General features: G+C 38.9%; 1 protein-coding gene across 3 annotated transcripts in view; it reads left to right on the forward strand.

Annotated features, from left to right (window-relative positions):
- The window catches only part of LOC132762978 (fibronectin type-III domain-containing protein 3a-like), a 78,482-nt gene that overhangs the window by 18,737 nt on the left and 45,453 nt on the right, over positions 1–14,292 (forward strand). For 2 of the 3 annotated variants that reach the window (XM_060756258.2, XM_060756260.2), the window contains exons 2-3: positions 6,588–6,731; positions 13,449–13,524. In XM_060756258.2, the coding sequence (XP_060612241.2) occupies positions 6,636–6,731; positions 13,449–13,524 (172 nt within the window). In that variant the 5' untranslated portion in view covers positions 6,588–6,635. The remainder of the gene's footprint in view (positions 1–6,587; positions 6,732–13,448; positions 13,525–14,292) is intronic. The other variant, XM_060756261.2, reaches the window with a different exon arrangement.

Consider the following 14,292-nt stretch of genomic DNA (forward strand, 5'->3'; position numbering starts at 1 on the left):
GGGGCAGCTTACAAGGGACATGCCCAAGATTACAATTAAAACACACATGTAAAACACTTTAACCAATTAAAACATCAGATAAAACAAATAACAACACAATAGAAAGCAATATAAAAACAGTACGGCTTAAAGTAACATAGCTGAGGTCCAGATTCAATGAGTGCAATACATTTTTACAGGAGCGCAGGAAAGTGCAACAATACGGTAAACTGGGCAGGAAATACTGTCATAACACATATTGAGGTAGAACGTATGGCAGTATAAAGTGCGGGCTAGTGTAAAGTGCGGAACTACAAGTAGGGACAAGAAAATTACTGGTGAGCTGCTTAGTCAAAAGCGCAGTGGAACATCCTGGTTTTTAGTTGACTACAAAAGGAGGACAAGCTGGGTAGTAGTAGTAGCAATAATAATAATAATAATAATAATAATAATAATAATATACTTTATTTATATTCCACTCTATCTCCCCAAAGGGATTCAGGGGGGATTACAGAACACGTATACATTCAATGCCATTATACAATTACAAAGGACAGACAATACATAAACAGAGGTGTAGGCTTTCCCATCTTTTTCCATCTCTGGCATCTGGAGGTTGCGCTCCACTCCGGCCACGGGGAGATGCTGCTGCTCTAACTTCCATGCTGGAGGAGTTCCGTTGTCCCTAGACATTCTCCCAGTCAAATCACCGGCATGTCCTTATAGGTGCCTTTTATTACCTCCCCACTTAAAGCAGTGCCTATTTATCTACTCGCATTGCTGTTTTCGATCTCCTAGGTGAGCAGAAGTTGGGTTGACGACAGGAGCTCACACCAACCCGGGCTTGAATTGCCAACCTTTCGATCAGCAAGATTTTCTACAGCTGGCAGTTTAACCCACTGTGCTAAAGTCCGGCCCAATTTTAATTTTGTGTCAACCATTAGGCTAAGAGTAAAACAAGAAAAGGGATTAATTCTATTTTCTTTCTTATCCAGTGACTGCTATATACAGGTAAAAGACTGTGATTTGGTAATCTGAACAGTGAAAGGCATCCTTATCCTTTGAACTCTCTGTGGTTCTTGCAGATCTTGGGAAAGGGGTCTATAGACAGGGTGTCTTGGCTGCTGTTATCACAGATAACCAGGTGACTAGATTTGGTTCCATTCTTTCCACTTTGTCTTCTCTCCAGTGAGTAATTTTATCTAGGGTGTCAGGAATTGATTGTATCATTCTGTTACTGTCCTTGAAATGATACCAGACTGTCTGCCGTTTCAAACATTACTGGTATCCACCTATAAAGTAAATAGACTGATGAGTTGCCTCAGTTCTTCAATAAACAGCTTCAGGTCACAAATCTGATGTTCTTCTAATATTTTCCAGTATTCAAAGCCATGGCATTTTCCTAATACCTCTAGTTATTTGCCCTTACCTTTAATTTGTTCTTGCGATCACATAGGAACTTGATTCTTTACCAAAAGGCCAAGATGTGTGATTCTAAGCTTGTAATGCAGCATTTCTCAGCCTGACAGTCGAGGGGGGGGGGGGGGGGTTATCACAAGGGAGGTTTCGGAGGGGTCGCGAAAGACCATCAGAAAACGTATATTTCTGGTGTTCTTAGGAACCTCTTTGGGAGAGAAAGCTGAAGATCTCTCCACCTGTCCTTCTCTTTCTTTTTGGAAACAGACTGCAAAATCTCTCACGAAAAGCCCTCCTCCACTGTGATTGGCCAGCCTCTCAGCCAAGGGGAGGGCTGTTTCTGAGACTCCAAGTGGGTAGAGGAGAGCAGGCATGCTCAGCACATGGCAGCATGGTGTACATGTGTGACCTAGGGAGAGCGTGTGAAGCTGGAGGGAGTCTCACGCCAGCAAGTCCCTTCAAAGCATGGAGATTCTGTTTGGGAGGTTTGGCCCAATTCTAACATCGGTGGGGTTCAGAATGCTCTTTGATTGTAGATGAGCTATAAATCCCAGTAATTACAACTCCCAAATGTCAAGATCTATTTCCCCCCAAATCCACCAGTGTTCACCTTCGGGTATATTAAGTATTTATTCCAAGTTTGGTCCAGATCTATCATTATTTGAGTCCACAGTGCTCTCTGGATGTAAGTGAACTACAACTCCAAAACTCAAGGTCTATGCCCTCCAAACCCTTCCAGTATTTTCTGCTGGTCATGGGAGTTCTGTGTGCCATTTTTGGTTCAGTTCCATTGTTGAAGGAGTTCTGAATGCTCTTTGATTGTAGGTTAAGTTTAGTTTCACAACCCTGTGTTTCTTTATGAGCTCCCTCCAAATAACTTGCTCCTATTCTTATCTTATTCGAGTTTTTAAATATTTTATCCTGTACATGTGGCCCGCCCATTGTCTTTGCGATTGTGTTTATTGTAATGTTATTTGTTACTGTATTCATATGTTTTTGTTTTTTAAAAATGTAATTTTGATGCTGTTGCTTGTTGCTTATGTTTTGGTTTTATTTTTGCTATTTTTACATGGCCCCATGTAAGCCGCTCCGAGTCCCCGTTGCAGAGATGGTGGCGGGGTATAAATAATAATAATAATAATAATAATAATAATAATCTATAAATCCCAACAACGATAACCCCCAAATGACAGAATCAATCCCCCCCCAACTCTTTCAGTATTCAAATTCAAATACATCTTACATATTGGATATTTACATTACAATTCATAACAGTAGCGAAATTACAGTTATGAAGTAGCAACAAAAATAATTTTATGGTTGGGAGTCACCACTACATGAGGAACTGTATTAAGGCGTCACGGCATTAGGAAGGTTGAGAAATGCTGCTATAAGCAACACAATCAGTCATGAAGCTGACTCCCCAAAAGTGTTACTTCAACTGATTTCACCCAAACCTTCTCAAAGATTATTACCTGATCATCCTGGCTTCTTGGCTCTTGCTTTGTTGTGGCAAGGACCAGTTGTCCTTATGACTCTATTGCCGTTAATATGGTTTAATGATGACACAGCAGTAACTTTTCAGAGTGTTATTACATAACAGAACTTTGTCACTCTTTTTACAACAAAGTTGCCCTTCTTAGGTTGGCTTTAAAGAATAAGGATCATGTTTATGAGAGAACCCTATATATGAAACATTTGAGAGAGGATTTGTATTTCAGGAATTTAAGGTTTAGAAACGGCAGTGGTTTCTCCCCTTCACAGCCAAAGCTATTTCGCATATTAATTATGTGGGCATTTTCCATCTAATATATAAAAAAATGTATGACTGGACTTGCTTGTTGAGCAAGGCCTGAGCAATATTTCCAGTATCTCAGCTGAACCTGTGGTGCTTTTCTGGGTGGGAGCCAAATATTATATACTAAAGAGGGGGAGGTGCATATAAGGTATCTTGGGAATTATTCAAAATTATTTCTAATAAAAACTGTATCTTTAGTTTATGAACAGATTGCTATTATGAACAGATGGTGGCCCTCACCACCCTCCTCTCCAAAATTAAGATTCTATCAAAAGCCTTGTTTTCTGTCCTTCCCTGCATTTTGCAATAGGGAAACCCATTTGCCTAAAGCTTTCATGTGTGGTCCTGTGGCAGTGGAGAGAGGGTCTTTCAAAAGGAGTTTGACAAGGTGTTGCAGATGTGTTTATCTGGGGGGGGGGGGCAGGTGTGAAGTAGCAAAGGACCCTGGTGGCCTCAGATTTTCACATTTGTAGAGGTATTTTGTCATCTTTTACTGGAATTGATTTATGTAGCTGCTTTCAAATTGAAGGTAGCTCTAAAATGTGTGTCTTTGCAAGCTTCTTTGTTCTTCAGAGGGTGAATACTGGACAGAAGGCTGTTGTAAGGACAGAAGGCTCTCTGTGCATTTTGGAGTCCAAAAGAAACTAAGGTTCTGTGTTTTCCTGCAGCCATTAACCAACATCATCCATACTTTTTAATAAATATATATAACAATGAGTCTTCATTTTTTGAATATACTATATTTTCTCTTGATGTCCTGGGACTGTCAAGAGCACTGTGATTCCCAAGGCTGAGATTAGATCTACCTTTCATCAACCTAATCTTCCCATTGTAGAGAAAGTGTGATACACAAAAAATTAGGTTGTAATCATTGCGCTGCCCTTTGAAGCAATGATCTTCAAGATTTCTGTCACCTCCCTAAATGATGCTTCCTCTGGGCATGCCACTCTGGGCTATAGTCCATTTACCATAGTTGTTCATAAACTGCCTTTGTTTTCAGTTCAACTAGATTCACATCTAGTATTGGCAAAACACCATTATGTTTTGTTCTCTTTTTGAACATCTGTGGATGACTAAAATGAATGTGCCTTGAGAGCATGCAGTGCATCTTTGAAAAAACTAGAATGTGTCTCTGTGTATGGATATTTCAGCCTGTATCATGAGTTGTGTTGTATTTGTTATTTCCTCTCTCGTCAGCGACAGAGGTTATTTCAGTGACTTCACTTCAAGTATATTATCCTTGTATTCTGTCTGGGGGCACTGGGATGGGCTAAGCCTATAGATTTATATAAACAATGTTCCTGAAACTTATTTCCTAGCATGTTCATATTAATTAACAAATACACACACATATACTTTCTCTGTGTGTGTGTGTGTGGTTCCTTCCACACAGCTGAATAAAATCCAACATTTTCTGCTTTGAACTGGAATATATGGCAGTGTGGACTCAGATAACCCAGTTCAAAGCAGATATTGTGGGTTTTTCTGCCTTGATATTCTGGGTTGATATTCTGGCTGTGTGGAAGGGCCCTATCTCTCTCTTACTCTATGAAAAAATAGTCTTTCGCTTTATACCATGTGAGCAGACTGAATCTGGAAAATACCACCTGTATCCTCCCTCTCCTGTTGCCACCTGCAACTCAAATATTTTAAGCGTGTTTTTCACAACTAGTTTTATTTTTAAACTAATCATTTGAATGCTTGTTTAGCTCTGCTGCTCTGTCTCTGAGGGCTCTTTCTTACTTGTGGTGTTTTCCTGTGTGCTGACAGAAAGGTGTTGATAGGGAGCAAAAAGAGGTATAATTAAAAGAAGAGTCTCCCGAGCAGTTCTTGTGTACTATATCCTTTACCCAAAAGTGCTTTTTTACATGCTGGTACAGTAGAGTCTCGCTTATCCAAAACAAACGGGCCAGCAGAACGTTGGATAAGTGAAAACATTGGATAATAAGGAGGGATTAAGGAAAAGCCAATTAAATGTCAAATTACATTACGGTTTTACAAATTAAGCTCCAAAATATCATGTTTTACAACAAATCAACAGAAAAAGCAATTCAATACACAGTAACCTTATGAAGTAATTACTGTATTTACCAATTTAGCGCCAAAACATCACAATGTATTGAAACAGCTGTGGATCCAGGCGGGAGGCAGACTGCATTGGATAAAACAGAATGTTGGATGTGCGAAGGTTGGATAAGCGAGACTCTTCTGTAGTAAAATACAATGGATCCTTGGCATCTACTCGTACTTGATTCCAAGATCCCCTGTGAACTCCAACATCTACAGATGCCTGTCACATTATATTTCATGCTATATAAAATAGTGTCACTTACATAAAATGCCAAAACCAAGGCCTGCTTTATAGAATTTCTTTGAATGTTTTCAACCCTTGGATTCTTTGGATGTGGAATCTGTGAATACTGAAGGGTTTGTGTACTCCATTTGCTTACCATATAGAGGAAACAATCTGTGTTTTAATGTTTGCAAAATTCATGCCATGAGAGGGACATGGCTAAGTGTTGTAGGAAGGCCAATACATAACCTCTTATACCCAGTGATTTCCAGTGTTATTTTTATTTTTTAATTTATTTATTCTACTTCTATCCCACCCATATCAGCCCGAAGGCAACTCAGGGCAGCATACAAAGTCGGCACAATTTGATGCCATATATAAAATACATACATTGATAAATTGGGAGTGAAATGGTGCAGGTTCTGTCTTCACTCTCCAAATAAAAGCAGTTGAATCTGTTGAGATTAAAAAGTGGTTTTAAAATACATTAATAAAAATGTTAAGGTGTGTCTAGAATGGTTGCTTAGAATATCAAGCAAACATTTTAAGCATTTTAGGAAAAGTAAAATTGGTCATTAGCTCTTTCTAAGTCGAAGACCATTCAAGGAAAGTAAAATTATAGCTATTTATGGGGTTCAGTTTTCACTTGTTCTTAACCCTTGAATAGGATTTTTTTTTGTCGTGTCAGGAGTGACTTGAGAAACTGCAAGTTGCTTCTGGTGTGAGATAATTGGCCGTCTGCAAGGATAAAGGCAGGAAAGAGCAAGGCAGGGTAGAATTCAAGTGCAGTATTTTCTCGGTCTTACTCATCACAGAAGATATGCAGAATGATGAAAAGATGGGAAGAAAGGGGGATCTATTTATATAAAACATAATCCAAAAACCAAAGTTAGTCAAGTGAATGTTCACTTGTAAGTTTCTTTTAAAAACTGTTCATCATAAGTGTGTTGTTGGTAAGTCCCCACATCTCCTCTTCTGTAAAGGTTTGACCTTTTGCTCTTGAGCTTTTCTGAGTGTCTTTCTGAGCCAAAAGGCCAGAGGTAACTTTTTCTGAACCTTAATAGAAGCTGACTGACTTTTGGAATTGTTTTGTTTTATTAGGTGGCTGCAGTGAGAGAAACCATTAATGAATGAACCGTCATTTCAGCTATGATGGCAGACCAGCCACCTCCATTAGAAGCCACACCTATTTTGAATGAAGTGCCACTTCTACCTCATATGGTCAATGGGGACACTACGCAACAGGCAAGTGGACCTACGTCATAGATAAATCAGCCAAGGTTTTCAATATTAACAGTAGTTTATCTGATTTCGTCAGTCAGTCTTCCAGAATGGTGACTATCAGTAATACTAGAAGATTGTTAACTGTGATTGGCAGAAACATATGGTTTAGCATGAGTTCTACATTTTTTCTAAGAGAAATACCTGGTCTTCACAAACGCAGTAAGAAAAGTATTATAGGCCACACTCGGTGTATCCACATATTTAGAGTGGTATTTTGACATGTAGTCTAAACATATTAATGCCTTTGTTCAAGGAGCTGAAAATAATCTCTCAGGCTTTTGCTACCAAGCACAGAACGGTACCTCATGACCAGGTTCTAATTTAGATTCCTTGCATAAATTCAACTCCTGAAGGTTTCTACTCTGTGATATTCTAAAAGTAGATTTTGCTGACGGATCATTTTGATCTTGCTTGCTCTTTGTTTTCGAGGCAGTCGGCACACTAATATTTTATGGTGGCTGGATAGAAATGAAAAGCTGCTGCTAGATATCTCAGTTAAAATTTGCATTCCCTCTGGTTTGATTATGTTTTGTTACACAATAGAGCGGCGATGTATTTGAACTTTTATTTTTGATTTAATCAGGATCAGTAATGCCATTCACAATTGTAGATAATACATGGAAGATATTTAGATATTTAGTGGAGATTATTTTTGTAGCTTGGCACTAAGGCTGGAATCTGGGAAAACTAATTTAAGTAGGCTCCAGTACTGAGTGGAGTAATGCAGCCTATCCTCAACTCGGCACCTTCCAGAACAGTTGGGCAACATCTCCCATCATCCCCAGTTACATGACCATTGGTCACTGGCCATGTGACTTGAGGATCAAGGGGGCATTTGCCCAAGACATTTGGAAAGTGTCAAGTTAGAGAGTGCCGTTTTCTTCAAATTTTATTTGAAGTGATGGATTTCCTAGCCATACCACAAATTGCATTTGAAATTTTGCTGAGTTGTTGAAAAGGGCATTTTTGTTGGTTGGAATGGATAGCTGGAATTAGAGAGATACCGATTCAAAGTTTTGGTTGTACTTGTGATGTAATATAGTTTGGTTTTTTTTTACTCCAGGATCTTGTCTGGTTCCTTCATAGCTTGTCCCTCCAAGTCCTGCTCTTTCTGATCTCTTAATTTCATTCTCCATTCTGACAAATGATTGAGCATGTTGAACTATTTATATATCTACACCATCTGTTACAAATTTATGTAAATAATATTTGGTCATTTTTATCTTAATACTACCCATCCCCTACCACGCGTTGCTGTGGCCCACATGGGGGTTCTGTGTGAGAGGTCTGACCCAACTTTATCATTGGTGGGGTTCAGAATGCTCTGTGATTGTAGGCGAACTATAAATCCCAGCAACTACAACTCCCAATTGTCAAGATTCTATTTTCCCCAAACTCCACCAGTGTTCACATTTGGGCATATATTCGTGTAGAGTTTGGTCCAGATCCATCATTGTTTGAGTGCACAGTGATCTCTTGATGTAGGTGAACTACAACTACAAAACCAAAGGACACTTCCCACCAAACCCTTCCAGTATTTTCTGTTGGTCATGGAAGAACTGTGTGCCAAGTTTGGTTTAATACCATCGTTGATGGAGTTCAGAATGCTCTTTGATTGTAGGTGAACTATACATCCCAGCAACTACAACTCCCAAGTGACAAAATCATATTTTTTTTTTTGAGTGAAGGACTGGGTTATTAGGTGTCTTGTGTCCAAATTTGGTGTCAATTCGTCCAGTGGTTTTTGAGTTCTGTTAATCCCACAAACGAACATTACATTTTTATTTATATAGATTCAACTGTAAACTTGTCTTTGGATTTCCCCCCCCTTTACTTTCTTCAGTTACAATTCCAATAATCATGACTATTTTCTGCTAGTACCATGGTCTCTATTACTTGTGCTTTAATACAAAAGAGTATGCAGTATTGATTACTCGTTAAGAAATGCTGGAGTAGATACTACATAGTGGTTGTACCAAGATGACCCATTATTTTAGTTTTTTGAAGTCACTTGCTCTCAGGTATAAACACCAAAGGGATTTCTGGTATATTTCTCTAAGCTATAAAATAGATACTCTGTTTTTCTACGAAAATGCATTGTTTGTACATTTTTAAATCACCTGTAGAATGTAGTTTGCTTAACATTTCTGGTAAATGACGAAATCTTGGCCTTTAAGCATATTATTTTGCATCAGTGGCCTCTGACCAGTGAGATGTTTCTAAAATGTTGAGGAAACTGGTTGATCACAAAACTTTTGTGAAATGGAGAGCCTTTCTAAATGAATGAAGTTGAATAACTTCCTAATGAAATTCTCTTGCAAAAGAAACAGCTGGTCACAAAACAAATACCAGTGAAGTTTGCCCAGATTTTTTTCCCCTGGGAAATTTAGTTAGTGAGTTTTCTGGTAAAGGTTATTTTGAAATCCAACTTTGTGGACATGTAAATGATTTAGCAGAAATTATTTGCTAACCTCTAGGAAGGGATATGACATGTATATGTTTGCCTTTCTATGTTAAGCTGCTGCCAAGTAAAGCATTCATTTGGCTGAGCTTCCTCTTAATGTCATTTCATATATGATAAATGCCACACAATCTAATAAAACATCTTTAACATTCTAAACTATATGTCATACAATGTAAAACAGTAAACATTTCAAAACAGTTTAACAGCAGTGTGTAAGCAGAATAAGAAAAAATGATCCTGGTTAAGAAAGGTCAACCTAAAATGTGTACTAGTATTTAAAAGAAATGCGCAACATCTGAAGTGGACTGCCTCTTTGTGATGTTGGTTTGGTTGTGGGGCCATTTTTTATCATACAGTTGTTTTGGAGGATCCAGAGAGATCATTTCATTCAAAACTATGAATAATCAAATCCGCCAAAGTCAAGCCCACAGCCTTTTTTTCCATGTTAGGAGCAACTTGAGAAACTGCAAGTTGCTTCTGATGTGAGAGAATTGGCTGTCTGGAAGGACATTGCCCAGGGGACGCCCGGATGTTTTACTGTCCTGTAGGAGGCTGCTCTCATGTCCCTGCATGGGAAGCTGTAGCTGACAGACGGGAGCTCACCCTACTCCCCGAATTTGAACCACCAACCTTTTGGTCAGCAGTCTTGCCGACACAAGGGTTTAACCCATTGTGCCACTGGGCACTCCAACCTATGAAGGGCCAACTGTATTACATACATTACAGAAGTGGGGAATAAGAGTAATGTGAAGGAGAAGCAGATACCAAATTAGGCCCTTGCTTTCTTTGGAGCTAAATGCAAGTTCTGCCAATCTTTGGTTGAATGTAGTGTTGTAACTTCGTAAGCTCTGGAGGACAGCTGGGAAATGTTTGGCTGGTTCACTTCTTCAGAAATGGGCAAGAATCTGGGCAAACGAGGCAGAAATACTTATGTTTGGTTAGTTCTTGTAGAAATGAGCTTTTTCAGTAAGAAGCAAATGGTTCGCTTTTGGCTTTCTGGTCATCTCTGACCTTTCTGTCCATATTATCTGATCAGCCCATGCGTCATCCTGGCCCTCTTCGGTGAACAAGTTGCTGGTCATGGTTCCTTTGATGGAATGCTTTTAAAGATCCTTTTGTTTAAAGCAGCTTTCTGAGGTCTTAGAGGGATTAAGCTCAAAATGGGAAGACAAGCTGGCAAAAATTATTAATTGCATATTCTATAATAAGCCACTTATTTTGACTTTTTGCTCTGTAGACTAGTACAAAGCATTCTTTATAAATTGGCTGAGAGCAAAAACATAAAGACCAAAGCGCACTGTGTGCTGAAAATACCATTGGCACATAATGGCAGCAAAATATTTGGGTTTGAAAGCCAGGACTTGAATGAGAAGTATTAGCTAGTATTTGAGAGGCTGAAGGCTATGAACGCTTGTGTGAAGGAATACAGCTGAAGCTGGGTTTTTGAAAGGGTAAGAGCTGAGGACATCGGCCTGTCTTGGAATTAGGCAATAAATAACCTTTTGGCAGTAAATAATTGTCTGTTTCCAGCATTTGCTCTTGTATAGCACAATGCTATTAGGAAATAGCAAGATTGGGGTATAGTAGTGATTCAAAGTGTCATTCTTGCCTTGAGGCAACAGCAGTTTTGAGAAACTGAATGCAAACTGCTTGTCTGAGGGCATAGTGTGAGTATATCTGCAAAGAAAATGCATTGTTTACAAACCATTGAATGCAAAAAAAAAGTCACTATCCATTTTCTGCTCTGAATACTTCCCCTCACATCTTGTTTATTTGGGATGAAGTTTCATGGAAACTGATGGAACCTGCTTCCATATAATAAATGTGTTAGGATTAGCTGTGCTCATTATACATCCTATTATTGTATGTGTGTGTGTGTGTGTGTATCCATTACAGTCTGTGTTTTTTTTTTCATTTTAGCTTGTTTATATTTTCCATAAAATAAACCCAGACACAATGCCACATTTTATTTGCAAACACAAGCCAATGCTGTGTATCAAATAATAATAATAATAATAATAATAATAATAATAATAATAATAATAATAATAATCTTTCTTTATACCCCACAACCATTTCCCCAAAGGGAACTTGGGGCAGCTAACATGGAGACCAAGTCCAAAAGTACAATACAGCAAAAATAAAATATAAACTCAAATAACAAAATTTGCATCAAAATAAAATACACACAGTACAAAATAACATAAATAAAGCAAATTAACACAATATAAAATCAGAATGGGCAGGCCAGCGGACAAGGTAAAATGATAAAACCCTGGATGTGGTAGGAATAAAATTATGTGATTGAGGAGAACTCAAAAAAGATAAACAACGAGGTAGGATTTCAGTTTAGGATGGGGAAGTGCATCATACAGGGTGAGGAAGCATAACTTCCTTTTTTCAAAACTTAATAAAACCCATTGTATGAATCAGACATTTTTATTTTTTATTTTAGAATGTAGGCGCATACCGAAAGTTTTGTTTTACATAGTTTTGAAGATCAAATTAGGTAGGTGACGTCTCCCATTCTCCATTCTCCATACGCTGAGTAAACCGATTTCTGGCATTTGTCATGACTCTTGCCAGTATAGCAGCCGTTATGTTGGCAATTTCTTCCTGGGTGTTGGTCTTCAAATCTTGTCGGGTCCTTGGGTGGTTCACATAAACATGGTATTTCAAAAAACCCCATAGAAAAAAATTACAAGGGGCCAAATCTGGAGAGCGGGCCGGCCACTCCAAATCCACTCGAAAAGTAGGCCTCAACGGCAAAAGCACGCTTCTCACGGTTCCAAAGCATGATGGCGACTGGACTGTGTCAGGACAAAACTTTATACTCCCGCCTCTCAAATGAGACCACTAGCGCTCCACTACGTCTTCAATCGACTGAATGGCATGCATTTTATAAAAGGAAGTTATGCTGCCTCACCCTATAGAAAGATGTTGATGATGTCTATCAGAGGGCAACATTTCTGCAGCAACTGTTCTTAGATGAAGAACTCCTCTACCTGATCTTCAAAAGTTGCATCAGTGGCAGATTGTTAAACACTGTTGCATTTTTCCCAAGGAGCAATGCCTGATCCAAATTTCAATGCAGCATCATGTAGAGCAGTGGTTTCCAACCTTTTTTTGACCAGGGCCCACTTTTGAGCAGGGACCACTATCCAACATTAGTACCAAAAGGGTTATGAATCTATTTTTGATCAACTTTAGATTCGGCTTGGAGTGCTGATCAGAAAACTGCATTTTCTGCATGTGTAGACCACATCAGCTCTAGTTTTTGACACAGAACATATGCCATCCAGTAGTTGCAATCTGCTCGCCCACAGGAAGCCATATTTAATAATCTAGACTTGACAGGGGCTATCCAATGCAATTTTCTGAATCATAACTCCAAATAACCCCAGAAACAGGCATAAAAATGAAGACACCAAGGCGCCCCCGCTTTCAGGCGCCATATGGAACGACTCCACTTAGGGGGAGGGAGGAGGAGAAGCAACACTCAGGAGGCTTGTTGTTGTGCCTTTCGTGGGTAGTCAACCTCTTTCCTTCTGACATCACCATTGCCTCAGCACCGTTGCTCTTTTTACAACGGTGTAGTAAAAGGAGCCAACGGACCATATTTTAGTTCTTGGGGACCACTGGTGGTCCATGGACAACAGATTGGGCACCACTGTTGTATAGCCTGTGTACATAATAATAAATCATATGCATTGTTATCAGGGCATGAAGAATGATCCCAAAGTTGTATATCCAAACCCTTTGAAGAATAGCATGGCAGTAGAAGTGGACTAAAACAGCATTTCGATCATAAGTTCAGCAATAAAAATTGAATTTGAAATGTCTATTTTCTATGTAAACGATTTTAAATCACTTAATGAGACAAAATAATAGAAAATGGGACGCTCATGGCTATAACACATCTGGTTATTTATGACAGAAAAGCAGTAACTCCATGTGATCAGGCAGGGAAAATGTTGAAAAGCCTTAAATTATTTTTGCTCTGCAGCAACAAATGTCAAAGGAGGTAGGTAAGTATAATCTTCTGTAATTTTATGGAGTAATTGTTAATCTTCACACTAACTGAGTAGTATATAAACCCAATATGCAACATTTGACCTCAATGTTTCTGCTTTGCACAATTTATATTGGAAAATAATATATTGCCTTGAAATAAGCTTGACAGTTGGATTTTTTTCCTCCTCTTTTTCTTTTAGGTTATCCTTGTGCAAGTAAACCCAGGGGAGACTTTCACAATTAGAACTGAAGATGGACACATTCAGTGTATCCAAGGTAATATTATAATCATAATCATAAATGTTTGTGTGATACATGTATTTAAAATAGGCATCCCCAAACTCTAGCTCTCCAGCTGTTTGGGCCTGTAGCTCCCAGAAGCCCTAGCCAGCTTGTTCAATGATCAGGAATTCTGGAAGATGCCTAGTTGAAAAATCGGCCATTGTTAATGTTAGCTTTCCGCAGTTGTTCAAGGCACCTTAAAGCAGGCCATCTTCTAGAATATTATGATCCTGCCTGGGCTCTGAAATCCTCAGAGTTGCCTTCTTTGGGGACATGAGACAGGGCCTCTTCAGTGGCTTCTCCTGGGCTTTGGAACTTCCTCCTTGCTGCTATTCCATCAGAAGCTGAAGACTTCTTTAAACATTATTAAATGTGTGCGGCATTGTTTTAAAAACTGTTTTTAAGTATTTTTTATACAGGTTTCAGATTGCTTCAGTGTTGTTAAGAGTTTGATTCCATTTCAATGTTGACTTTTAATTTTTTTTTCACTTATTTTAGTTGAAGTTCGAAATCTGAATGGCTGAAGTCTGCCCATGCCTGATGTATATCCTACCTTTCCCTTGACTCCAAATTTTGGGGGGAAAGGTAGGATATATATCAGGCATGGGCAGACTTCAGCCATTCAGGTTTTGGACTTCTACTCCCACAGTCAGGGATTGTGGGAGTTGAAGTCCAAAACACCTGGAGGGCTGAAGTTTGCCTATGCCTGGTATACATCATGATGATGATCCATAGTTATCCCCCAGTCCATATCCTACCTTT

This window comes from Anolis sagrei, chromosome 10, assembly GCF_037176765.1.
Source record: "Anolis sagrei isolate rAnoSag1 chromosome 10, rAnoSag1.mat, whole genome shotgun sequence".
Lineage (NCBI taxonomy): Eukaryota > Metazoa > Chordata > Lepidosauria > Squamata > Dactyloidae > Anolis > Anolis sagrei.